This window comes from Necator americanus, chromosome X (genome assembly GCF_031761385.1).
Source record: "Necator americanus strain Aroian chromosome X, whole genome shotgun sequence".
Lineage (NCBI taxonomy): Eukaryota > Metazoa > Nematoda > Chromadorea > Rhabditida > Ancylostomatidae > Necator > Necator americanus.
Genome location: NC_087376.1, coordinates 16,112,870 through 16,140,609, shown reverse-complemented (window position 1 = coordinate 16,140,609; position 27,740 = coordinate 16,112,870). Strand labels below are relative to the sequence as shown.

Sequence of the window (27,740 nt, the reverse complement as noted above, 5' to 3'; positions counted from 1 at the left end):
TTTGGACTGGAAAAACATGCGAAAAACATGCGAAAAAAAACAAAAGTGTGTGAATAAATTTCAATAACTCGGAGTAATTCAGTGATAAGCATATCTTCCAGCATGTTTTAGCCAAGGATTTCTTCTATCAGATGCTCTATCAACCATTTAAGGGGTTTCGTGTTGTCTTCAGATTTCTGCTAGAACAAAGATGAAAAATGCAGTTTTTCTTTGTCCCGCCTAAATTCCAGACAGAGACAAGAGGTGCAAAAAGCAGCGATGTGACTGTTTCGTAGAGCAAACCTTCTTCTCTGAAAAACTACTTGAAATATTTCTCGTTGTCCTCCCTTCATGAAGTCATTTGCAAACTACCAGACCTAACAATGTGCACAGAATCTGAGCTTCTTTTTTTTATTTTTCATCTTTTTGGTGAAGCTTCAAGTTTCCTTCTGCTCTGCAGAAATTTGGCTCAGTGAGGTGTAGAACCTGTGGCGTCCCACTGTCCTATTGTCAACACGTTGTGCATTTTCATAACAAAATGTTGAGGCTTCCATGCTATCCTGTCTGAAACTAAATGTAATATTTTGTAATTTATTTAATCGTTCCGTTGTCATACTGTCCTTCATTCACTACTGCTCACCGCGCACTCCCTTACAACCCCCTTCCCTTGCAACTACCTCCTTTTACGACCGCCACAGGGAAAGTCCCATCGCTTAACCATGTTCATTGACCTCCTCACAATGTGGCCAAACGAGGACTGTTTTCTCTGGATGACGCCGCAGGAAGTTGATAACTCTTATCCGCTAGTTCACCATATCCTCTTGAATTACGACTTTCATTATGACATACAGCAAGATTAAAGTGGAAAAATAGCAATCTCTCCATAAAGAGCAGACTTGGGCAACAAAGCTTTGCAGACGATTCGTGTGGACCAAAGTCAACTCGTTAAAAAATTCAGTATCAAACTGTTTCAAGTGCATCTTTGCTGTACATCACTCTAGTCGCTCCACCAAACAGAACACTCAAAACTCACCCACAGATTTTATTGGTTTCCACCATCCCTTATTCAAGCTGAGAATATCGAAAACACCAATTCGCATTTTTCTTTCTAGAGTCGTAACACGTCGTCGTGTTTTGCGCTACTTAATAATAGATATAACAACATCGAGCATACTCAAGATCGGTCGATGTTGAACAAAATGGTTTTGCAACTGTCCTTGTCTAACTCTGACTACAGTCCAGGAACGCTAACTGTATCGGGTGCCGTTGCCGTTTTTGATCACCTTCCTAACGATTAACACTTGCCTAATCTTCGATGGGCTACGACCAAAGCCGGCTAGCCCGTCGCGTCTGAATAATCCGCTTCGTAACATTACACACAACATGCAACAACGGTATACTTGGATAGATTCCAGAGCCCGTGACGGATATACATTACCGAATACAAAGCTGAGGAAGACATTTCAGAATTTTTGCGTTAACTTCTTCAGCTCCTCCAAAATTACCACTCCTCATCTTTTCAATGCAGACTAAAAATTTGTCTCACACAATGGTTACCTCCTCGCAGTATGTGTTGGCCGCACAGATCCACGAGTTAACGGCTCTTTGCGCTTCACCACTGTGTTGAAGTGCTTCCTACAAATATATGTGGTTGCTTCGCAGGCAGTGGTATCACAGCATACCCTATCATAGCATTACCAGTGTTGGAAATTGGCGAACGTCAAGTAATATTGCGGCTACATATCTCAATAGAACATAGGTTTTTCCCAGAGTCCCTTTTCAAACTCCTTCGCTGTCGACATAAATATGTTTTCTTTCTTTTTTGTTTTTTGTTTCTGCAGCGCCAAGATGCATTTTATAAGCGAGATAACATCGTAGGGTTTCTTTCTAGCCTATACGCCGATATCCGAAGGAACACAGAACCTCGTCCTTAAGACCTGCAATCTCAATTTTTCGTTGAAGGAAACTTCGGCTTTATGAAACAGCGTCCTAACAGGTACAGATTTTTAAGCAATCGAGAGAAAAATGTTTTTATCCTACCTTCTTCTTGCGCTGCTACTCATGCGTTAATCTGGTTGCCTTCTACCACAATTACCGCAGCAGCGACAGTTCGAGGCTGTACCTGTTGGAATTCTCTCAGCAGTCGAATAGAAGAGTCAATTATGATGTCGAATCTACTGTACATAGAATTATATTGAAGTACTAGATAAAATGAGTAAAATGAGTGATGAGAATTACAAAGTGAGTATTAATAGAAGTGCCGTTAACAGTAAGTTCAAAAGCGATGAATAACAGAGAGGAGGAAATAAGGGGCTGAAAGCAAAACAGCATCAAGGTGATGTGGAGTTAGAAGGAATTATTTGATATATTAGAAAGAACAACGGCGTCAGTTCAAAAGTGTTCGCCTAACCAATACAAGCTATAGCACAGAACGAACACATACGTACGTACGTACGTACATACATACATACACACATACACACGTACGTACGTACGTACGTACGTGCATACATACATACATACATACATACATACATACATACATACATACATACATACATACATACATACATACATACATACATACATACATACATACATACATACATACATACATACATACATACATACATACATACATACATACATACATACATACATACATACATACATACATACATACATACATACATACATACATACATACATACATACATACATACATACATACATACATACATACGTACATACATACATACATACATACATACATACATACATACATACATACATACATACATACATACATACATACGTCGCAGTAAGTCCGATGCTGTTGCACTTCTTTTTCTTGCCACCCTTATTATTGTTATTACTATTATTTTATAGGAATATATGCATATACGAGGAAAAGTGAACTGAACGAACATTCTTGCGCTCTAACTGACAATTTGAAGACCTCTTTACACAATAAAAACAGGAAGGTGTCGAGTGAATCGACTTATGTCTCATGTTCATGGAAGTATCATACTGACGTCAATGGGTTTCGATTATACTACCATAGTCTTGGAGTTTCAGCACAGGTCTTTAGCGCTGCAGAAGAGAGAAAATTATTAAGGACGATCAAAAAACATTAGAGACAGTGATGACTACGGAAGGGGTGCCTTAAGAAAACAGTGAATGAGTGAATTTCTTTGAATGACAAGCAATTTTTCGGTGCGCATTTCTTAACCCATCGTTCTTCGTATGGTGCTGCATTTGCTTTTGAAGGAAATAATTGACTCTAGCTGAGCTGAATGGTTTAGTGGAACTCTCTCCTTGCGATTTCACACCGCCTTTCTTCCATTTCTCTTCAGACTCTGCTCCTTTTTTTCAGATTTGGGGAAAATTAAGGTACTAATTACATAGAGTCAAAATGTGGAAAGATTGTGAATAAACCCAATTTTAACTCCATGGTGGATTAATGCCCAGCGAAGTTAACAAGTCAGTGACATCTGCACGCCATTTTGCTTCAAAGTTGCTGCTGCAAACTACTATAAGCTGAGTAGTTTGTGCTTTTTTGAGTTGCTGGATGTGAACAATGGAATGTTTCGTCTGCGTCTCCGTCATATTTGTCATATGGTCAAAATTAGCCGATATCATATTCGGGGTCATTTAATTGCGGCCAAATTGCAGCAGAGATGTGAATTTCAACAATCGAGTCCCTTCATTTCTTCTTCTCCTGCGACTTTTCTAGCACACGTTTCATCCATTTTTCTTCGCATATTGTTTGGTTTGAATTTACAGGAAAATGAAGAGCTAAACAATTCGAGACAAGACGAGAAATTTAGAGGAGCTAATAATCAAAACAAATTTAATTGAAATAAAAATTGAAATAATCAACTATAACTCTGTGTTTACTTCAGTTTCAGAAAAGAAACTGAAGTTGAAGTCGAGTTAGAATCAGACTACTGCGAATAATGGAGATGTCATAGCGGACAGCATATCGTTTGCCATACATTGAGGACTGTAAAATGGGTTGACGTGATTTGAAATAAAACCATATGCTCTATCTTCGTCGCTTACGCTCCAACATCAAGCTACGAAGAAGAAGAAGTCGAAGCTTTCTATATGGACCTGGAGAAGTTCCACCGAGAAGACCATGCCTTCTACAAGGTCATAATTGGCGATTTCAACGCCAAGGTTGGCCCAAGAAGAACGCCGGAGGAACTTCACATCGGGACCCACGGCCTACAATGGAATGACCAGGGGGGAGAGACTCTCCGAGTTCATCATGACGACTAAGACCATGGGAACTCGCAATTCCAGAGGCCCTCCTCTCTACGCTGGACGTGGGAGTCAAGTAGTAGTAAGTAGGGAATCACCCATGTTATGCAACTGCTAGGAAGTCGAACTCAAAGGAGGCTGGTTGGTGAGGGTTTGTGTGGTGGTATTTGGATAGATTAGAGAGATTAGATATAAAAAAAAGCTTCTAGGTTTAAAGTTTGAAGTTTCAGAGGAAATTTTTTCATAGTGGGTTCTCCCTAGTCTCCTTAGTTGAGGCATACTTTGCAAGTATCTTATCAAAATACGGAAGAGAACTACACTAACAGTATTTTACCTATACTTATGTACTTAGATGGTCCGTCTTCACTGGATGGGCGGGACCCAGCATCTTTTCGGCTCATTTCGTCCCCTCGCCATTGTCATCCAAAATGTTCACAAGTTACGTGAGCTACGTTGACGAGCTGCTTCACCCTATCTAGCTGGCCTCTCAGCTAGTCCATCCATGCAGCGAACACACCCCGTTAGAGACCTCCCTCGAGACCATTTAAAATCTCTTGGGATCCAGTCTAGCGTTCGTTTAGTCCATTCGTCATCGATTCTTCTCATAATGTGACCGCCCTACCTATGCTTTGCTTTCAATATATATTCCGCTGGGTCGCGAAGACGGGACATTCCTTTTAGGTCGGAGCTGCGAAGACTGGCTAGGTGTTGTGTGCGCCGGTTAAACTTCAGAAGGTATCTCTCAAGGGCTCTGTGGGTAGTGAGTAACTTTCTAGACGTGGCAGTGTGTCTCCCTGACGTCTCAACTGCGTAACAGAACGCTTGAAGAGCTGTGGAGTCGAACAGGTGGTTGCAGAGTCCCCCTTCTCCCCAAGAAAGTGATTTCATTATCCATTGCAATACCTTCGGCATTATAGTATCGCCTTGTCGTACCCCTTTTCCAATACATATGGTGAGAGGACGGTGGAAAAGTTGTTTTGCAGTGGTGCATCGATCGTAGCAATTGGCTAACGTCCTCACATACGACGCGTCCACGCCTTGATCGACCAGCGCTGACAGCGTTGCTTTCGTTTCTACGCTGTCGAAGGCTTTCTTGTAGTCGACGAAGAACAAGGGGCGGACGGTATTCCCGGCAAGCTTTTGAGACCCTTGAAACGGTCTAGATGTGGTCTACGCAGCTGAACCTTTGATGGAATGCAGTTTGCCCTTGAGCTGGGCTTCATCCAGCGTCCTAGATATGCGCGTTAATAATTTGTACAAGACGGTCGGCAAACACATCGGGCAGCACTTCCGGTGTGTTTGCTAACCCCTTGGTCTTTCTTTTAAAGAACGGTTCGCGAGATTTTCCATTTGTCTGAGATTCTTTCTTTCTGAAGATGGGACGTCATGTGCGCCACAAGAACCGGTTGGCCACCAGCCTGAAGAAAGTCTGCTGCTATAAAACTAAGCCCGGAGCTGTGCCGGGTGTCATGCTTTTGATAGCGACTCGTACTTCCGAAGGGAGGATCCGTGGTGGAACCTCGTCGGTCGAAATGTTCGGGGTTAACACAGGAACTGACGAAGGGAACAGGTTCGAGTAGAACCTCTGATTTCCACTTCACGACGAAAAGAGGTGCGGATCAGTCTCCGCTCAGCTGTTAGCCGAATATTATAATCGCGGAGGTTCCTGCGGCTGTTCTTTAGACACGTTCTTCTTCGTGCTGCTTTTTAGAATCTTCTTCCGCCTGTATTTTGAAAGGTCCTCTTGCAACGCTTTCTGCAGCTAATGTTTGCTACTAACCGCTCAGTGTGCGATGCATTCGCATCAAGCCTCAACGTCGTTTCCAACAATTCCCTGGTGGTGTTTGAAATTGGATCCAAGTTTGTTTTCCGCGGTCTTGTGGCACGTTCAGCACAGGCTTGCAGCTCTCTGAGCAGCAGCTCGTAGTCCACGTTTGTTTCCTACTTGATGTGACAGTCGAGGAGGAAACAAACGTCAAGGACCCTGAGACAAGGAGTCCTAGAATATGCAGTTGTCGTTGCCGATTGCAGATGTTCTTTTCCACCTTGGTGATCAGAACCATTACAATAGGTTGGTACCACCGAGACGTCAACAAAACACCACCTCCGCTTGGTGAGTATGTGGTCGATCTCCACATTAGTCGTGACATTGGGCGATTCCTACGTGCACCGGCGAAAACTTTCTTCATGAAGAGAGAATTCCTATAAAAGAGGCGACCGGCGGACAACAGTCCGGCGAGACGATTGCCGTTTTTATTCTGGTCCTCTAGTCTAAATCTTCCGATCCTGTATTCCTCTTCTGTTGTATTTCCTAGTTTTGCGTTAATATCCCCAACAACGAATTTGTAAAAGGACTTCTCGTTGCGGATCACTTCCTCCAACTGTTTGTGAAACGCGTCCTATTCGGGATGTTGGTCAGCGTCTGTGGACACCGCTCTCGCGTTGTAAGAACAAAGTTTGGTTCAATCTTCATGGCAAGTGGTGCATATGTCGCGTTGGTCCAAAAAAAAAGACGTCCTGAGAACTGCGAGATTTGATCGCCTCTCCTCGTTCTCCACACCGTTCGACGTCTGAGACGGCAGGGGCCAGTTGGAGAGGCGGTGCGTATGCCGGGGAAGCAGAGAGCATTTTCCACATACTAAGCAGCCCTGCCATGGCGAGCTTAGCTTTCACTACAGGTCGTCGTCCAACCAATATAGATCAGGTGGTGGTGAATCAGTGGTTTGACAGTGGTTTACTCTGAGCCAGGCTTCCTATCTCGAGAACTTGATGTCTCAGCTTGGGAGACCCTGTCGGATGATGTACCTCCGGTGCGTGCCGCAGTTCGACATCCTTAGTCACCACCACGGCACTATGAGACGGCATACCGTTGTGGAGGGGTGTTAGGATCACTTTTTTATAATTGAGTTGCAATTAATTAATAGTAATTAAGTAATTGAACAGAAAATCTTAATTCGCTCTCCACTAGACTTCACTAGATTTGATCTCCTGCAACCGTTCTCAACACCGCTCAACGTCTGAGACGGTAGGAGCCAGTGTGAAGGGTAGTGAGTATGCTAGAGTAGCAGATAGACTTTTCCCCATATTTAGCAGCCCTGCCATGATGAGCTTAGCTTTCACCACAGGTCGTCGCCCAACCAATATGGATCAGGGACCCATCTTGGGACATTTTGCCAAGATGGTGTTAATCTTGGCAGTGGTGTTCTCTTAGCTAGGCTTCCTGTTCCGAAAACTCGGGGTGTCGCAGGTGTCGAACTCCTTCGAAGCTGAGAGACTCTGCCAGAAAACGTACCTCCCGTGCGTACCACGGTTCGACATCCTTAGTCACCACCATGGCACTATGAAACGGCAAACCGTTGTGGAAGGGTGTTCGGATCATCATTCTGCAATTGAGTTGCAATTAAGTAATAGTATTTTAGTAATTAAGCAGAAAATCTTGATTCACCGTCTCAACAATTCAGTTGCCAGATGAACAAATTGTTTGGACCTACACGAGTGATGAAAATGCTTTACGCGCCTTCATTCCACTTGTAGATTTATGTGTGCCTGGTTTCTGTCTGTTCTTTGGATTTATAGGCGTGCCTTTTTTGTTGTGATACATGCAAACTACCTCCCAAAAGTCTGAGCATTATATAAAACGTATTTTCAACAATGTAATTGTTAGTTTTTTGAAATTACTTGATGTCGCCTACTTCTTCATAACCTGGGAAATGTGTGTCAAATCTTTCAGAACTGTTTCTCTGCTGCTGTTGTTGCTTCTGCTTACCGGTGAAAACAACGTTGTAGTAGGCTAAAGCTTCGCTTCGCACAGAGGTACCACGCGACAAACGACAGCAAGTTTGCCCGGTGCTTAGTGTATGGGAATGAATCAATTCAAAAATCTGGTTATTTGAAGAAAATGAGAAATTGGATGAATTCGAAGGCTTTGTAGGTCTCCGAAACCTCTGTAGGGCTCTGAGTTTAGATGAGTGAGTCCATTTTCTGCGGTTTTCACAGTCAATTGCAGTCGGCTCCGAATTGTTTTGCTCGTGCAGCAGCGCTGTGCCCTCCACCGCAATAGCGTGTGGAGAAGAAAATAACTGTTTCAAGGATAAAAATATTTTGGTCTCAGTTAACGTGCCGTGGTCAGTCGGGCCAGGAATCTCGATGCAGATTGAGCGCCTTCTGGCCTTGAACTGAAAGATTGAGAGGCGCTAGGGGAAGTAGAGTAATACCGATACATTCGTTTTCTGAAACATTTTCTTCAATATGCAGCGACACGCCGTAATCACACCCTAAAATGACTAGATCCGAGAAATCTGGTTTGCTGTTCATAAGAATATATGAGAAAAATCTGAATCAAAAAAAGTAGAGAGAGATTGTATGCAGTGTACTCGCGAAGAATACATAAGAGTAATCCGCAAAATGTTGAGTGTGAACTGAGTGGATTTGAAAATAACTGGGAACAGAGGAGTCCAGGGGATACTCGTTGGGCGTATACTTGTGTCAAAACGATCTAAAGCCTGGTCCAGTTGCTTAAAGGTATCACTCCACGAATCTGAGGTGGTACGGACTTCAGGTGGAGTATTCGTATACCGGATAGTAGATTATGGAGAGGAGGTGATTCCGTCCATTTCTTCCTAATTGCCGTAAAAAACAGCCCGGAAGATACGGCTTCGGGCGTTCTGGCGCACTATTTTCTTCAAGGAGTTCGACTAGAGCGCGCCAGCCTTGTACGGCGCCGCATCTTCCGAGCTTTTTTTTACGGCAGTTAGGAAGAAATGGACAGAATCACTTTCCTCTCCATAATCTACTATCCCTTATAAGAATACTCCACCTGAAATCTGCACCACCTCAGATTCGTGGGGTGATGCTTTTAAGCAGCTGCGATCGATTTGGCGCGATGAATCTAGGGATCTATTAAGCTGGAAATCTAACTTGTTGCTGCAAACGAATTGCAAAAAATGAGTAAAGTCTCATCTCAATCGCAGCCGTTAGTTCGACCGTGCCATTTCGAGCGGCAGGTTCCAGATATTTTTATCCGACTATACTCAGATTACGGCGCATAGTAACAAAGTAAATCGCTAGGAGGACTTGTGTGAATCCCGATATACACCTAGCACTGGGCAAACTTGTACTCTGCGTTTGTCGCATGGCATCTCTGGGCGAAGACAAGCTTTAGCCTACTACAACGTTATTTTCACTGGCAAGTAGAAACAACAACAGCAGCGGAGAAACAGTTCTGAAAGAATTTCCCATGTTCGACTGTCCTTAAATCTTGGCATGTTGAATACGTAGCTTTTTTTTTATTGATTTGCCTGAGCTGTAGCCAAAATTGGTATTGATGTTTATTAACAGCTGACGTTTCGGCGTTTTCGCCTTCGTCAGAGCCTGGAAAATCGAAGCCATTAGTGATTTATTCTCTCAAGCGCCTTATCACCTACAGAAAGCATCCAAACGGTAGGCAAACTCAAACAGTATTGATATTTATTAACAGCTAACGTTTCGGCGTTATATATCTGTGCGATCTATCCATCTATTTAATCCACCTGTCCTGTTATCTGTCTGATCGATCTAATTGGAATAATCGATTTGACGAGCTCAATCGATTTAACCTATAACACCAAAATTTTCGATGGTGTTGCTTTGATGTGGATCCGTCTCTCGCAAATTTTGGGTAAGTGGTATTAAAATAAGCATCCTGTCTTGACTAGTACGTATAAGGACAAGATAGGAGAGATTGGCTGATAACACCTGTAGAGCACCATCACATAAGTCGCAACTAACCTTAATTCCTTCCTACTGGAAGTAACCGTTTCTGTGCACACAACTCTGTTTGTGCAGAGAAAAAGTGCTCTTCGTTTCATGCGTTGAGAAAAGTTTTTTTTTTCTGGAAGATTAAAACCGTTTACATCCAAAATACTATGTTACAGCATAGTTGTAAATTCTCCTCCCTATTCTTTAGGTTTACAACGGCCATATGCACCACAAATAATGATCCCTTCCTCATTTTTCTGATGGAATCTGGTGAAATGAGACGACAACCAGCCAGAAAAAAATCGAAGCTAGCATCTAGTCGGTGAAGATGCTCTTTTCGAATGTAAAAATAATGACGAAAATAAATCGTTTATGTGAGAGTGCAGTACGACAAAGTATTGATGCTTGCTGCAGTAGTAACGCAGTATCGAATAGTCTCGCCCTCGAAGATCGCAGTGTTCTCTTAGGCTGTTACTGGACTGCAAAGCTTAACAGTGCTGCTAGCAGGAAGCTGTCTGCAAAGCACTGGTGAAATGTCGTGAGGTGGTTTCAGTAGGATTTCTCATCACAAGTTCACAGCGTATCAGAACTCTATCAGAAATCAGGAAACCGTTCTCAGCTTTCATAGATCTAGCTTCATCTGTGCCCTAGTAATAAGTAAATTGATAGTAATTTGTCCTTCGCAAACACTGAAAATAACTCCATCTCTGCTGTCGAATACGAATGTAAACTAAACCTTGCACAGTATTTAACATTGCAGCTTTCTTAATAAGCGTTGTAGTAAGAAAACTGCTTGACAACTTGAGATTTATTAGTTTTATATAGTGTCGAGTGAATGCTAGAAAAACGCGGTTTCTTCTCATTGTTTCAGTAACATCGATGAAAGAGCTTAGCTGATGGAACTCTTAAAGAAGGCGACAAATGGAACGGATAACGCCTCAAAACCGCTGCCCTCAACTACAACCGTATCAATGATTCAGGAGTGCTACAACGACCATGCTTTCATGATTTTCATGTACACGGTAGATCTTCTTCTCCACTTCTATTTTTGGGTTCTTTCTACTACATGGGAAATATTTTGGAATACTAAAATGAAAAGAACACAGTCTTTCCACTTCCTATAGGCGTTATCATAAGGCTAAGAGAGTGAAACTACTGAGAAGATGATAACGACAGATTTTTTATAAAGTTTAATTTCAATGAAAACGAAAGAGAGAGCGACACGTGTTTCTGTGTTTCTGTATGTTTTTTGCTCATCTGCTCTCAAGAAAGAAAACACATTCGATTTATCTACAACGGCTACTTGTTCAGAGTTGAGTTACTATGTCTGTATTATACTACTCACTTAGATACTTAGATGGTCTGTCTTCACTGGATGTGCGGGGCCAGTATCTTTTCCGCTCATTTCGTACCCTCGTCATTGTCATCCAAAATGTTCACAAGTTACGTGAGCTACGTTGACGAGCTGCTTCACCCTATCTAGCTGACCTCTCAGCTAGTCCATTCATGCAGCGAACACACCCCGTTAGAGACCTCCCTCGAGACCATTTAAAATCTCTTGGGATCCAGTCTAGCGTTCGTTTAGTCCATCCATCATCGATTCTTCTCATAATGTGACCACCCTACCTATGCTTTGCTTTCAATATATATTCCGCTGGGTCGCGAAGACAGGACATTGTTCTAAAGTTGGAACTGCAAAGACCGGCTAGGTGTTGCGTGCGTCAGTTAAACTTCAGAAGGTATCTCTCAAGGGCTCTGTGGTTAGTGAGTAACTGTCTAGACGTGGCAGTGTGTCTCCCTGACGTCTCATCTGCGTAACAAAACGCTTGAAGAGTCGAACAGATGGTCGCAGAGTCCCCTTTCTTCCCAAAAAGTGATTTCATGGAAAGTATCCATTGCAATGCAGCCGCGAATACCTTCGTCAGTATAGTATCGCCTTGTCGTACCCCTTTTCCGATGCATATGGTGAGAGGACGGTGGAAAAGTTGTGTTGCAGTGCAATTCGTTGCAATTGGCTAACGTCCTCACATACGACGCGTCCACGCCTTGATCGACCAGCGCTGGTAGCGTTGCAGTCGTTTGTACGCTGTCGAAGGCTTTCTTGTAGTCGACGAAGGTTAGAACAAGGGGTGGGCCGTACTCCCGGCAAACCTCTAAGATCCTTGAAACGGTCTGGATGTGGTTTATGCAGCTGAACCTTTGACGGAATGCAGTTTACCCTTGAGCGGGGCTTCATCCAGTATCCTAGATATTCGGGTTAATACTTTGTACAAGACGCTCACCAAGCACATCGGACGGCACTTCCGAAGCTCTCCTCGATCTTTCTTTTAAAAAAGAACGGTTTGCGAGGGTTTCCACTCGTCTGAGATCCTTTCTTTCTGAAGATAGGACGTCATGTGCGCCACAACCGGATGGCCACCAGCCTGAAGAAAGTCTGCTATAAAACTAGGCCCGGATCCGTGGTGGAACTTCGCCAGTCGAAATGTTCGGGGTTAACACAGGAACTGACGAAGAGAACAGGTTCGAGTAGGACCTCTTCGTGACGATTTCCACTTCACGACGAAAAGAGGTGCGGATCAGTCTTCGCTCAGCAAGGCTGTTAGCGGAATATTAAAGTCGCGGAGGTCGCTGCGGCTGTTCTTTAGACACGTTCTTCTTCGTGCTGCTTTTTAGAATCTTCTTCCGCCTGTATTTTGAAAGGTCCTCTTGCAACGCTTTCTGCAGCTAATGTTTGCTACTAACCGCTCAGTGTGCGATGCATTCGCATCAAGCCTCAACGTCGTTTCCAACAATTCCCTGGTGGTGTTTGAAATTGGATCCAAGTTTGTTTTCCGCGGTCTTGTGGCACGTTCAGCACAGGCTTGCAGTTCTATGACGAGGTCTTTCTCGATCTGCAAGTCACCTTGGAAAAAGGAGTGCTCGAGTATGCCTTCGCTGCCGATGGCAGGTGTTCTTTTCAATCTTTTCTTTTTCAACAGTATAATATATATTATTTTTATCTGCTATTTTTGAGAAGGAAAAATGTCTGTATTATACTGTTAAAAAGAGGCAAGTTGAAAAAGAGAAATGTTTCATCGAATGTTGTATGCATTATCGGTTCTGCTATGCTATTTGAAAAACTTTTAGCATGTTTTTTATATACCAAAATGCACTTGCAAAATCATTTGCTGGATACGTGCGGAAGTTGTCATTGTTTGTTAAAAACCTATCTTTTGAGATTTGATGACCAGGCGTCTTTGACGTTTTTATCAATATTTTCGGTCAAATCCAATCAATTCCAGTTTCCTTGCAAATTTGCCCACCAGTATAGCAGTAAGCTTAGATGCACTATTTGAGCCGGATCAATGCAGCAACAGAGGCGTTATTGGACTGCACTCCTTTTCTCAAGTTGGTTATAGTTAATGATTTTCAAAGTCACATCGTATCAACTGAAATGGGCTCTGAATGAATTGGATGGACTTGAACTTGCAGTGGATGAGTTGGATTAAATTTTTCTTTTATCTGTCGCACCATTGTTGTATTTTATTAGCTTTGAGAGAGGAGAATACAAACAAGGTCTAGCCAGCTAGATGGGTGCAACACTTCTGGCGATCTTTGCCTGCTTCACTCACACCCTCTCATCCTGCTACCCATCCCAATCCATGCGGTGTCGCGCTCAACTAGATGAACACATTCGGATGTACTTTTTGTACAGCTTTACTTTTTCCTCTTGTCTTAGGACTGGGTTCCACTGAATCCTGCTTGGAATACTTTACCGAATAAGAATTGAATGACAGTGATTTTTCCACACTGTACATATTTATGCAGTCTGTTCGAGTTCTAGACTCTGTCGACACTGTTAGTAAAAAAGTCCCTTTATTGATAGCTGCGGATTTGGCATATCTTAATTGTGAAATGGCCAAAAATGACGAGAAAGCAATGATCGGTGATAATATTTCCATAGTGGAAGGAGGATTGAACATTGCCAGGTTCAGGTTTCATGAGTCATAACATTTCGCTAGATCACATAAGATACATAGTACTAGTAGGTACATATAAAAAGGGAACGATGTTTGGTAGAATTGAAAAATCGAAAAGATTTTGATGAAGGTCGGGCACCTTTTTGAAGAATACCCCTCATTTGAAGATTTTGAAAGTAAAAGGTATTTTCAGACTGATGATCTTCTACTAGCCGCCAGCATGGCAGCAACTGTATTCAACGTGATGGTCATATTTTGCGCTGTAAAACTCTTTAGGAGAAGTGGAGACACGATGCACCTCTTCATTTTGAATATGACAGTGGGAGACTTGATACTTACTGGTTGGTTTCTCGAATTAGTCCACTTCCGTACTCAGAATCCTGGTAGATTCCAACTGCTTGGGATCGTTAAAAAAATCCATTAAAAATCCGTTAAAAGTAAAACATTAAACAATCCAACAAAAAAATAAAATAATAATAAATGATAATAAATAATAAATAACATTAAACAACCCATTAAAAAATAAACGATGATATCATCAATTGATGCGACTGCTCAAATCTTCATCGGAAGTGTGTCGTACCTTAACACTGATCCCAAGCTCCTCAATCTTAAGTAAGAAAAACAGCATAGAATTAATTTGTTAAACGATATATCATGTCTAATCTGCCTGTTAATGCTGGATCTCCTCAAATTATCTTTCTCGTATTCGTTGTCAACTACAGTTCTGTATGCACTTCTTTATTTTGTCTTATATGTTATACCACAGCCACAACTAGAAAATAACTATTTCGGCAGTTCTTTTTCCACCCTATTTAGTTTGGCCATCACTGTAAACATACATCGTACATCATGATAGAGCGAGTAGTCGACAGATAGGTTCCCATTTTCGTCTAGTCGGCTACGAACACTTTGTTAAGCAGTTAAGTGCCAGAAAAAAACTTTGTTGAATCTTTACCAAACATCTTTTCTTGCTCTCTTTACTATTTGGCATGCAATTCGAGTAACAGAACTTCCAGTTTGTCCGTCAACCTTTATTGTTTTTGGAAGCACCGGAAGACTTACAACTGCTCACGGATTTCTTGGTGTTCGAATGGTCTGTAGGCTAAGGCCAATATTGATATGACGTTTTTACAAGTGATAGCATGTTGTACCTTCGTATTTTTTTTCCGTAATTAATACAACTTCGTCGGCATAGTCGCGTTTCGGCAAAGGATAGGGTAGGGCAGGACATATCAGTAAGATAATTCTCAGCCGTTCTTCCTTTCGTATTACACCATTAGGTGGCGGTGTTGAAACGAAAGATGTTGCCGCTGCTTCCTCTCTTGCTCCAATTTTCACTAGGAGCTGTGACCTACAACGAAGTGAAATGAAATGCTAACCGAAGCAGTTGTTCGTTCGATTTACATAGTCACTTATTCAAACTAACTACCCATCTAGATTTCATGTACGCGAAGCGCTTTGAGAAGATTGCTTCAATAAGGAGGGTAGAAAACGGCTTCGAAGCGCGGAAAGGCGGTGCTACACTTCAACCACTCTCTTGATGATGAACACCTGATCAGTCATAGATCGGCAGGTTTTTTTTTTATTGAGAATTGTTTTATACTGATGTTTGATAATCTCCTTCAAGACAGTCACATTCAAAACTATGTAGAGGATAAGGGACGAGAGGCGCACGCACAATCGGCTGGCAGCCGCTGACCTGTATAGCGCTGTGCGAATACTGGTAATTGCGACTGCCGTTACTCCACCAAGGGAACTCGGCATGACAACTAGAAATCATCCAGAAGCCGACCTCTGTTGAACACAATCCGAATGTATGAAGTGTGCGTCTCAAAGCCCAATGGAAACTGCGACTTGGTAAAGGGAGAAGAGAAAAGAGATGAGAAACAGAGAAAGAGGGGAAGAGAGAAAGCAATGAGTTTTGACATATGAATAAAGCCAACAACACATATTACCTGTGAATTGGATAAAGACTGTTAATAGATCTTTCTACTCAATTTAATTACGCATATCAAAGAGTGATATATTAATATTATGAAGTTGACCTCAATTAAAAAACGTCACACCTGTTGGCATGCACTAAATACTAAGGATATAGACATTATAATAAAGAACTCATAAAATAACTTCACGATTCTCGTAAAGCATGTGAAATACTCAATTTTCTTGCGTTTGCATTTCTATAGAAAAAGAAACTTTACAGCATGCTTTTTACTGTTTTTTGTGGCGTTTTTTTTTTCGTCTCTTCTTTATCTGTTGTATGAATAAAATCAATGCAACCGATAGATTGTGAAAGTGAGTATCAGACGCCTCTGTATCTTCAGCACACACCTTTAGATACAATGCATGCCTGCGAAAGCATTCTACGCGCGACGACTGACGTTGGATGTCAACTTCGTTAACATAGTTATGCGGAAAAGAAAGCGAAGAATGTGAAGAAATATGATAAAACACTTGTAAAGAAGTGTGATAAAACACCTATCACTGGAATTTCTATTCCTCCTTTTTAATTCCACAGATGAGTGAGTGGTCTCCATTTGACAAGTGGATGCAAGAAAAATAAACAATTTCATTCAAATTTCTGCACGACATTTCACTTATCCATGCAGTCCTCCTCTTTTACAAAGTTTTCTGTTCAGAGACTTTCAAGCAACTTCGTGCTCCTTTGCTTCTTGTTGCACTCAAACAGTGCACAGTGAGAGCGTTGGCAAGATGGGAACTTCTGTAGCGGTAACGACGCTGTCAGAAGACGCGCGGCGCACATTACCTCCTGATCGCCCCTCCACACCTGATATATGGCACAGAACACTGAGATTATGGCTCACCAAACTCGATCCATGCTCCTGTGGAGAGGAGCAATAATAGGTTACTAAGTCCACGGTTTTATTTTTGTTTGTCTCCACCAGACATGACACTGTTCGATTCTAGACACAAACCAATGCTCTCTGGTGGCTTTTTACATCCTTCGCTGTTGGTAGTTAGATGTGCTCGGATTCAGGAGCTGATGAGCATTTACAGGCAGTTCAGAGAAGTGTTGAAGTCTCCATTTCAAAAAGAGTGGTGGTCTTACCAACAGCGACTCCAGCTCCGGTACTGAGGCCTGGGAAATAACTTCTCATCTTGTTGCTATATTGCTCTGATGGAGCGCCATCCTCTGAGTCTCGTCCTCTCACGTCTTTTCAAATTCTTTTGGTCTTTTGGTCTTCGTGGTCACCAGCAATACGTTTATTTGATCTTATCACGTGCGAGAATTGCCAAGTTAGTTCTCCTTCTTTGAGGAGCATGAAGAGGATGATAATCCTTTTTTGGAAACTTCGAAGAAAATCAACCATTGGGAATGTCTCTACTGCTCTTCGAACTGGGAGGGAGGTAAAGTGATGGCGCGGAACGCAAGCATGCCTTGAGCGTGATTGTAGTTATGCGCGTAATCTACACCACTAAGCCTGTCTTTTTCGTAGACGGATCCAGGATCGTCAAACTAATGATATCCCGATTTCAAGGGAAGGGTGTGATGATGTTTCATCACGGATATTGTTTGCACAAAAGATGAAGGGTAAAGTTCCAGGTGCTAATAAATCCGCTTCGAATGTCCTCACGCGTCCACTTTAAAATTGTTCGAGTTTTACAAACACGTGCTCAGTGAGGCGTGTCGCGTGACTTAGAGAGCACGCTATTTTACTTCGAATGCACCAGAAACCATTTTAGAGTAAATACTTACATTTAAATAAACGGATAAAGGATAAAGTCACTGCCGTATCAGTCCACCTGGGATGCGCCAACGTATTTTACTGCAATTCGTAATCGTTGATGTTTTGGTTCGCGTTTTGCCTATACAATGACTTGCGAGGCCAGCCGATGATTAATGTTTTTATCCTCCAAGATACGTCTGGTTCCAACCCGGAGGGATGAATCCTCGGACCTCGGAGGGATGAAAGGATTGGTTTGCACTAGGGCGGTTTGACCCTGTGGCCACAACGGAGCTCTAACCGACTGCTCCACATCCGCCCAGGTTACCAATAATTGAATGTATAATGTATTCAGACATTGCCTGAAACCCCTTTTCCACGTAATTCTCGGTTGCTTTGAAAATTAATCTACGTTTATCGCACAGAACTTAGAGTCACGTTTAGCACAAGCACTCAATCCTCCCCCAAGCACGTCGCAATCTTTGTTAGAGTCCTGTCCAATGTGCTAGTCACGTTGGAATAGGAAGTCCACCAGAATGTAGTTGTCGTATACTTCCTTCCTTCCTCATTTGCGATAAGAGATGTTCTTTCCCGTATTGTGGCTACTTCGTACTTTCGACCAAAAGATACGGCGTTTAGAACCCCAGTAGAATGATAATACTAATAACACGTCAATTAGACACCAGAACATTTAGATTGCGAGTTAAAAAAACTCAAATATCAGAATTCAGACCTGTGGAATAGTTGCCGTTTTCGTTCTGCTCTCCTAATCTAAAGTCCCAATCCTAAATTCCTCTTCTAAGGTGCTTCCTAATTTGTATGTTAGCAATGTACTTGAAAAAGAAATCCTTGAAGCACATCTCTATCTTCAGCTCTCCATACAAATCCATCACTCCTGTGTTATCAGTTGCTGAAGTTATTAGATGAGAGTTGGTGCTTGTGGGTTTTTTGGGGGAAAGCATTGTATGAGAATCGACGGGATGGACGACAGATGGGTATACAAGAAAGCACGACATTTCGTGGTAAGACCTTCTTTCTGAGAAAAGGGAGCGTAGCGTCGTCCAGCTGTGACCTTCTGTCGTTGGTCTCCAGTGGAGCAGTCACGTAGCATTTTGTGCCCCACAGCAGCTTCCAGAAGGTCGTATATGTTGGCATCTGTTCTCGCGTTCTACCTACAAGGACTAAACGCATAGAAACAACTAACATGATGCACTGTACGTCGTATTCGTGTTTCCGCTGTCCAATATCAAAGACGTCCTGATAAGATAAGATCTCTTATTATCCAGGTCGCTATACCAAAAAACGTTTGGACTCCATTGTCCAGAGGTGCAGAGTATTAAGATCTTGCGCAGGAGAGGCAGGTAGACCTCCGTTAGCTCCATCCTTCCGTATAAAACAGCCATGACAACCGTCATCACATGCTGTCTCCAACTTATACGGATCAGGGAACCACCTTGCGACACATTGTGTCAACATGTTTGGAAATCTTAGAAATCTTGGAAATCTGTTTGGAAATCTTAGGTTACTCTTAACATAGTTTTGAACTTCTGATGACATAGAAAAACTCGAATTCTTCAGCTGGGAAACCCTGAAAAAAAAAATACACATCCGCCTAGTATTGCAGTTCGACGAGAATGATTTCCACACTATTATGAAGTAGAAGTAATATTGTGTGGAGAAGCTCTGAACTGAAGAGAAGAAATATTAACTGCTAGAAAAATCTTGTTCCCAAATGTTTAACTTCGTTGTTTCTATGAGAATGCTATTTCAGAAGGAACAGCGTTAGATCTTGTTTGAGACATGTGTTAGTCAATAACAACGACTGAGCTATTGATTTTTATCTCTTTTCAGTAAAGTAGTCGTTATAACAAGAGATGTAACTAAAGTGTTGAAAAGTTTACACGTAAAAGAAAATCCTCCTAAAACCCGTCTGGTGTAGTCAGACATCTGAGAAATTTTGTCAGCTACTGGCTCTACATTCTATCACAACTGCTTGAAAAGTTTATGATAAAGGTAAAACGAGCGAAGTTATCAAAGTAAAGGAGGCAATATTATGAAACTTCCTCCGGTCTTTTCTCTATTCGGCAAGCATTCAGTATTCTGTCATCCAAATGAGCTGCTTATTCGTAAACACGACTTTTTACAACAAATTCATCTTTGTGCTGTAGTTCATTACTTCAACTGGACAGGATTGGCCGTTTCTGGGCTGTCATTAACAATGCTAAACATTGACAAAGTAAGTGCAGTTACGCCTTCTTCATGTAAATCGCCGTGGTCACTTCTTTCAGTTGATCTATTTCCGTTGGCCGCTGAACTATGATCGTTCGATGTCAAAGCGGAGAGCTGTTTTATTTTGCCTTCTAATTTGGTTGGTCTCCGTTGGGTAAGTGGTCTGTCATTTTGACCTTCAAATGCAGCATTCACGAATCTGATTATGCAGCCTTTAAACCGTAATGAGGGAAAGCGCTGGACAGGCTAGAGATGGGGTTGTAGATTGCGGCATCAGGGTGGTTCTTTCCCTAATCGTTCTAAGAACGGCTTCAAAGAGTCAGTTTTTCACGTCCATTTCGGTTGCAACGCGCCACCTTTGCACACGTGCCGCACAAAGCTGCGCAGCAGTCGGAAGCTAGTGAGTTCCCTTTGACTAACTATTCAAGTGAAACCAATGAATATGTTGCTGAGGGACTAGAGTGTATACATAGAGGAGCTTTCTAATCGTTCCTCATAGTAACTAAAACGGTTTCCACCTTGTTTTTTAGGACGATGTGGAAAGAGTGAGCAGAGCCACCTCTGAATCCACAATCTACAACCTCATCTCTAGTTTTCCCCGCGGATTCCCTCACCACGTTAGATTCGTGGTGTGCTGCCTCCAAAACGTTAGCTCTCTCTGAAAGTAACGACGTTATCTAAGCATAAAGTTAAGTGTTGTCATGTAATATTTCGAGAGAGGGGGACTAACCCATATAACACCTGCTGATTCTACATTCCTCCACTCTTGACGTCCACTCGTTATCGCGGTCTTTTTGCAGTTGACGACGCAGCTTCCTTTTAAGACGCTTTTCCTGGTTGAAGTCACCAGCGCTGCGCGCGACACATACAGAATTGTGTGTGGATTTTGTTTCCGCAGATGCAAAGGCAAACTTCTTCCGCGACAATAGAACCGGGAGCGTTTCCCTTGCAGCGTCCTGGATTTGTGAAGAAATCCGCATCGCTAAGCTTCTTCCTGGTCCGTACTCCAACATGAATAGACACACGTTGGCGGAATTTTGTTCTGCATTCTTCGTGTTTCAGACCTGCCATGTCGATTTTCGGTTGAAGAGGAACTCTCCGGTTTCTCTTGTGGGACCGTATCTTGAGGCTGAGAAGAACTGGATGGTCGTCAGAGTCGAACGCGACGTCCCAAACAGCTCTAGATTTTCGGATATCTGACTAAGGAATGTTCCTCGCCAGAACGTAGTCGAGCTGAAGCTTAAGAGTCTTCATCTTCCGCTTACGTTGCTCTTCAGGTGTTAAAAGGGTTGACAACTGCCACGTGAGCTGATGGCGTCGACGATTCCTCTTAAACGTGGAAGCGATGATGAGACCCGTCTGTTCGCACAAGTCGACCAGACGGTCACCGTTGTCCGACGTGCGCTCCGCTGGATAATACCATTTTCCTAGCACATCGGATTGCTGTTCGAGTCCCATCTTCGCATTTGCGTCGATTCCGACAATAACCACCTGCTGGCTTGGTATTTTAGACATCAACGCATTGAGTTCATCATAGAAGGCGTCCTTCCTGTTGTCCTCAGCGGTTTCCGTAGGTGCGTGAGCACTTACGATCCAGAGTTTACGTCCTCTGCGATCCCGCAGTCGTAAAAAGGCGCATCTAGACGACGTTGAGCCAAATTCCTCCACCAGATTCTTGTAGTCGTTCCTCACAGCTATCGCGCAGCCACCTACTTTGTTCTCATCAGCATCGCCGCAGTATACGGTGTAATTTTCGATGCTGATGACGGGCCGATCTCTCACGCGTGTTTCCTGCAGTGCAGCAAAAGGCACACAGAGATATCGCAGAAGTCTGGATAGAGCGGCTTGTTGGAGTTCACTCGATAGTGTTCGGCAGTTGAGCGTGACGAAACGAATGGTTGTTGCCAAAGATTCCATGCTCCCTTCAGGCAGTTGACCTTTCAGGTTATGTGCTTTGGCGGTGTGCTGGACGACAGCACCCTTTTGCAATGTATGGGAAGCTTTCGCTATATAACAGTGCAGGCTACAGTGCCTTTATCCTCCCAGACAAGTATGGTACTTTGGTCTGGTCTTTGTCGACCCCAGAGGAAAGAAAGGCTTGGAGAGCACTAGGGCGGATTCGAACCTCCGATCGATCGTACAGGAAACGGAACCTCTAACCGCCACACTAAACCCGCCCCTTTCACCTTTCAGTGTGGGTTATATAGCTCGTACGTTCCCAATGCGTACACTCGAACGCCTGATTGCGTTTAGTTAAAGCAGGGCCACCACGTGCAGGTAGCAATCAGACTCGTATACGCGGCCCCACCAACGGTTGTAAGCGTTAAATAGTGCTTATGGGATACGTACGCTCACAGATAATTAAAGGCAGCATACCACGAATCTGGGGTGGTAGGGATTTCAGGTGGAGTATCTGTATACGGGGCTGTAGATTATAGAGACCGGGGTGGTCCCGCTCATCTCTCCTTGAATCACTGCGGCCCTTGAATGCTGTTTTGTACATTTTGTGCTTTCTATTGCACCGCGCCACCCTTGCACGCGTAGCGTCCCTTACTGCCTATCAAGGCAGTCCGAATTGATTTTTGACGAATCGCAAGGCGGAGTCGGCGCAAGGGGTGGAGCCTTGCAATAGATGGCGTCGTACAAAACAACATTCTGGAGGCGGCTATTTGCAGTGATGCAGGTGCAGAGATAAGCGGAACTACCCCCGTCTCCACAACCTACGACCTTGTATACGCATACTCCACCTTAAATCCGCACCACCTCAAATTCGTGGTATGCTGTCTTTAAGGTTACCTCCAATATCTTCAATCTGTAAACTGTAAATCAATAATGCCCTCTTTTTTTCTGCTTGTGACGCACTGCTATTCCTCTCTGCACGCAACTTGTCACGGTCATCCAGAGAATAATTACTTACTACAACACTGCTACTGGGGGTGGTCGTTGAGTACCCGCTGAAAGCTGAAAGCAAGAAGATAAAGCTGATTGAAAAATATATAGAAGATATAGATATACATATATTTGTATTTGTACAGATATAGATATATAGATATATCTGTATAAATGCAAATATATATCTATATCTTCTACATGTGAATTTGTATTTGTTTAATGTAATGTAAGGTACTGAAATAGTTTGTAAACGTTTCGATCTGCTTGTTTTACACAGATAAAACACTATTATTTTCTATTTCTGGTATTTCGTGTGCAATCGTTCGATGTATCTCTATACTTAAATGATCAATACTCCATAGAGAAGCAATACCAGAGATAGCATGCTCCTACGAGGCATGTTTCGCACCTCATTAGATTATGAGGGCAGAAGATGGACGATACGAAGGGCCGGGCATAAGGCAAAGGCAGCGCAATGCTCTGCTGATGCTATTAACTGCTGCGCAGCGCAATTAACAACCACCGTTGCCAGTCTTTACCCCTAAGGATAGGTTGCCTCGGAGGGTAAATACATACATACATACATACATACATACATACATACATACATACATACATACATACATACATACATACATAAATACATACATACATACATACATACATACATACATACATACATACATACATACATACATACATACATACATACATACATACATACATACATACATACATACATACATACATACATACATACATACATACATACATACATACATACATACATACATACATACATACATACATACATACATACATACATACATACATACATACATACATACATACATACATACATACATACATACATACATACATACATACATACATACATACATACATACATACATACATACATACATACATACATACATACATACATACATACATACATACATACATACATACATACATACATACATACATACATACATACATACATACATACATACATACATACATACATACATACATACATACATACATACATACATACATACATACATACATACATACATACATACATACATACATACATACATACATACATACATACATACATACATACATACATACATACATACATACATACATACATACATACATACATACATACATACATACATACATACATACATACATACATACATACATACATACATACATACATACATACATACATACATACATACATACATACATACATACATACATACATACATACATACATACATACATACATACATACATACATACATACATACATACATACATACATACATACATACATACATACATACATACATACATACATACATACATACATACATACATACATACATACATACATACATACATACATACATACATACATACATACATACATACATACATACATACATACATACATACATACATACATACATACATACATACATACATACGTACATACATACATACATACATACATACATACATACATACATACATACATACATACATACATACATACATACATACATCACCTTGATCACCTTGATCACCTTGATCACCTTGATCACCTTGATCACCTTGATCACCTTGATCACCTTGATCACCTTGATCACCTTGATCACCTTGATCACCTTGATCACCTTGATCACCTTGATCACCTTGATCACCTTGATCACCTTGATCACCTTGATCACCTTGATCACCTTGATCACCTTGATCACCTTGATCACCTTGATCACCTTGATCACCTTGATCACCTTGATCACCTTGATCACCTTGATCACCTTGATCACCTTGATCACCTTGATCACCTTGATCACCTTGATCACCTTGATCACCTTGATCACCTTGATCACCTTGATCACCTTGATCACCTTGATCACCTTGATCACCTTGATCACCTTGATCACCTTGATCACCTTGATCACCTTGATCACCTTGATCACCTTGATCACCTTGATCACCTTGACTCCCGTTGATCACCTTGATCACCTTGACTCCCGTTGATCACCTTGATCACCTCAATCACCTCGATCACCTTGATCACCTTGACTCCCGTTGATTTTCGAACTGGTCGAGCGGGCGCCTTCCATTTGTCCCGATCGCGTGCCAGAGCAGCCCAGTGGTTCCTCCTTTCGCGTGGGACACGAAGAGCATCGTACTTTTCTTTGAAGGACTTCATGAAGAAATCTGACCATCGGGTCGGCGGTCTTCTTGTAGTACGCTTAATATCGCGGGGAACCCAGTCACTCACGGTTCTGGTCGAACGGTTGTCGTTAAAGCGCATTACGTGTCCGGCCCACCTTATTTTACTTTTGTTGGCAAACGCGACTCTATTCTTCAATCTCTCACGTAGCAGAGAACTTCGAATCCCGTCCCTCACTTGCGTGAAACGGAATACTCCTAGCATCACTCTCTCAATTGCACGTTTAATGACGCTCACCGCGTTTTCTTCCTGCTTGCGAAATGCCCAGGTTTCCGAAGCATAGGTCAAAGCAGGAAGTATGGTGGTGTTGAAGAGGTGAGCGAGCCGGGTGTTCCTGGTCTTCTTCACTACATCCTCGATGCTCTTGTACGCTCCCCAAGCCGCTCGTCTCCTCCTGCCCAGCTCGGGGGTCAGGTCGTTCATCATGTTCAATTCCCAACCCAGACAAACGTAGCTGGTGAATTCGGATGTTCGTTCCGTTGAGCGTGAATGGGGCATCCGATACCCATCCGTTCTGCATGAACATCGTCTTTTTTAGATTCAGCTGAAGACCGATGCATCCACATGTTTCGTCGAATTCGGTCAGCATTCGTCCCGCTTGGCTGGTGTTAGTTGTTATCAGTACAATGTCATCAGCAAAGCGCAAATGGTGTAGCTTCCGACCGTCGACCTCCCATGTCGTCCCATTCCAACTTTCGCATTGCGTTCTCGAGGTTGGCTGTGAATATTTTGGGTGAGATTGTATCACCCTGTCGGACCCCCCTCTTCACGTCAATGATGAATGAATATTCTTGTAGAATGGAGAAATTTTGGTCGTAATATTACTGTACAACTCTCGAAGTACCTTTATGTACTGAGTGGGGACGAATTAGTTGTCCAAGGCTTCCATGACCGCTTCCGCCTCAACTGAGTGGAACGCCTTTTTAAGTCGATGAAGGTGAGACAGAGCGGCATCTTGTACTCTCGTGATACCTCGATGAGTTTCGAAACAGTGTGAATGTGGTCAATCGTGCTGAATCTTTTTCGAAACCCTGCTTGCTCGCATGGCTGTCTTTCATCCAAGACTTTTTCAATCCTATTAAGGATCACTCTTGTAAAGAGTTTGTAGATGACGGACAGAAAGCAGATTGGGCGATAGTTGCCGATGTCATGTGGATCTCCCTTTTTATACAGCAACACGGTCTTGCTGGTCTTCCACTGTTTGGGAACCTTGCATTCCGACAGATAACGTGTAAAGAACCTCGCCAGGATGTTGATGAGTACTGGAGGAAGGTTCTTCAGGCTTTCTGGTCCTATTCTGTCGGGACCGGGTGCCGTACGTTTCTTACCGACATGATTGCACGTCGTATTTCGAACGGGAAAACCTCTAGAACGACATGCCCGCCTTCCCTCAGATGGTGAGGAGACAAGTGGACTTAACTGTCGAAGAGATCAGAGTAGAAGTCGTAGATGATTTTCTCCATCCCCCTTCTCGATGCAATGGTTGTTCCTCTCGGGTTCCGGAGAGCAGTCATCCTTGTCTTACGACTGGCGAAGTCTCGACGGACATAGCCGATGCTTTTCCCCGCCTCTGCAGCATCAGCCAGCACTTCTGCTCTTCTCTCTTTAAGGTATTCCTTTATCGCCTCTCTGCAAAGCCTTGCGAGCACGGAAGTGAGTTCTTGGTTGCTTGCGGCTCGTGCTGCTCCACGCGCGTGTATCAGCTCGAGAGTTTCAAGAGACAGGCTTCTCTTGTTGGTTTTGAAACTCTCAGCCTTCTTCGTGAAGTCGTGAAAGTGTTCAACAAGCCGGTCATATTCCTCGTCGATGTTGTCCATTGGGGAACCTTCCCAAAAGTCGGCTAGCGTAGCGAAGAGATCCCAGTTGATGATAGTCCTGGGACTTCTGCCTCTGAACTTGGTGGCTTTCTCTGCTCTCCTTGTGAAGGAGAGCAGAGAAAGCCACCAAGTTCAGGGTCCAGCGTAGAGAGGAGGGCTTCTGGAATTGCGAGTTTCCGTGGATGGTCTTAGTCGTCATGATGAACTCGGAGAACCTCTCCCCCTGGTCGTTCCAATGTAATCCGTGGGTCCCGATGTGAAGTTCCTCCGGCGTTCTTCTTGGGCCAACCTTGGCGTTGAAATCGCCAATTATGACCTTGTAGAAGGCATGGTCTTCTCGGTGGAACTTCTCCAGATCCATATAGAAAGCTTCGACTTCTTCTTCATCGTAGCTTGATGTTGGAGCGTAAGCGACGAAGATAGTCAAAGCTGGTGTTGGACCACATCTTCTCATCCGCAGACGTCCTATTCGGGTCGTAAGTTGTTCGAAAGAGTCGATGTTCTTTGCCAAACCCGCGTTGACGAGGACGTCAACTCCACCAACACCTCTACTGTCGCATGTTCCTAAGAATAGTTTTTCTCCAATTTCATATACGGCGTTGAGAGGGTGACGTCGTCTCGTCTCGGTCAGACCGATGACGTCGTACTTGATCTTCCTGGCTTGCATCATCAGATCTTCGATGGCCGCTTCCGATGCAAGCGTACGTACGTTATAAGTACAGATCGCCATCCTAGTCCTTTTCCGTTTCGGTACCTTATATGACTCCTGCAACCCCGTCCTACCTGGCGCTACCGTACTAGGCTTTCCTCCGGAATCAGGAGACTCTTTTCTATTACTGTATTTTGCATAAAATTTAAAACCCATGGGCAGGTTGCAAGCCTCTAGTCCCATGAGTTTTTGGGAACTTCC

The 27,740-nt window shown here is 43.0% G+C and overlaps 4 protein-coding genes across 7 annotated transcripts; 1 reads left to right on the top strand and 3 right to left on the bottom strand.

The window, feature by feature from the left end:
* Window positions 1–4,863: 4,863 nt before the first annotated feature.
* Window positions 4,864–6,900, bottom strand: RB195_023473 (uncharacterized protein; the record flags this gene model as incomplete). The annotated part of the gene is made up of 4 exons (XM_064210922.1): window positions 4,864–5,393; window positions 5,509–5,615; window positions 6,026–6,154; window positions 6,806–6,900. The coding sequence occupies 4 exons, from the start codon at window positions 6,898–6,900 to the stop codon at window positions 4,864–4,866; spliced, it is 861 nt and encodes a 286-aa protein (XP_064066803.1).
* Window positions 6,901–10,877: 3,977 nt separating this feature from the next.
* RB195_023472 (uncharacterized protein) lies at window positions 10,878–20,076 on the top strand (the record flags this gene model as incomplete). Of its 2 annotated transcripts, XM_064210921.1 has the most annotated exons (5): window positions 10,878–11,003; window positions 14,134–14,281; window positions 19,726–19,865; window positions 19,918–20,012; window positions 20,070–20,076. In XM_064210921.1, 5 exons carry the CDS (start codon window positions 10,878–10,880, stop codon window positions 20,074–20,076), a joined length of 516 nt encoding a protein of 171 aa, XP_064066802.1. The 2 variants fall into 2 exon arrangements, with proteins under 2 accessions (XP_064066802.1, XP_013306545.2); XM_013451091.2 differs by lacking the exon at window positions 20,070–20,076 and having other exon boundaries at window positions 19,918–20,016.
* A 982-nt stretch (window positions 20,077–21,058) lies between these two features.
* RB195_023471 (uncharacterized protein) lies at window positions 21,059–25,511 on the bottom strand (the record flags this gene model as incomplete). Of its 3 annotated transcripts, none has more annotated exons than XM_064210918.1 (3): window positions 21,059–21,823; window positions 24,335–24,799; window positions 24,855–25,511. In XM_064210918.1, the coding sequence occupies 3 exons, from the start codon at window positions 25,509–25,511 to the stop codon at window positions 21,059–21,061; spliced, it is 1,887 nt and encodes a 628-aa protein (XP_064066799.1). The 3 variants fall into 3 exon arrangements, with proteins under 3 accessions (XP_064066799.1, XP_064066801.1, XP_064066800.1); XM_064210919.1 differs by lacking the exon at window positions 21,059–21,823 and adding an exon at window positions 22,623–22,819 and having other exon boundaries at window positions 24,340–24,799; XM_064210920.1 differs by lacking the exons at window positions 24,335–24,799; window positions 24,855–25,511 and having other exon boundaries at window positions 21,059–21,775.
* A 917-nt stretch (window positions 25,512–26,428) lies between these two features.
* Window positions 26,429–27,560, bottom strand: RB195_023470 (uncharacterized protein; the record flags this gene model as incomplete). The annotated part of the gene is made up of 2 exons (XM_064210917.1): window positions 26,429–26,903; window positions 27,046–27,560. The coding sequence occupies 2 exons, from the start codon at window positions 27,558–27,560 to the stop codon at window positions 26,429–26,431; spliced, it is 990 nt and encodes a 329-aa protein (XP_064066798.1).
* Window positions 27,561–27,740: the final 180 nt, after the last annotated feature.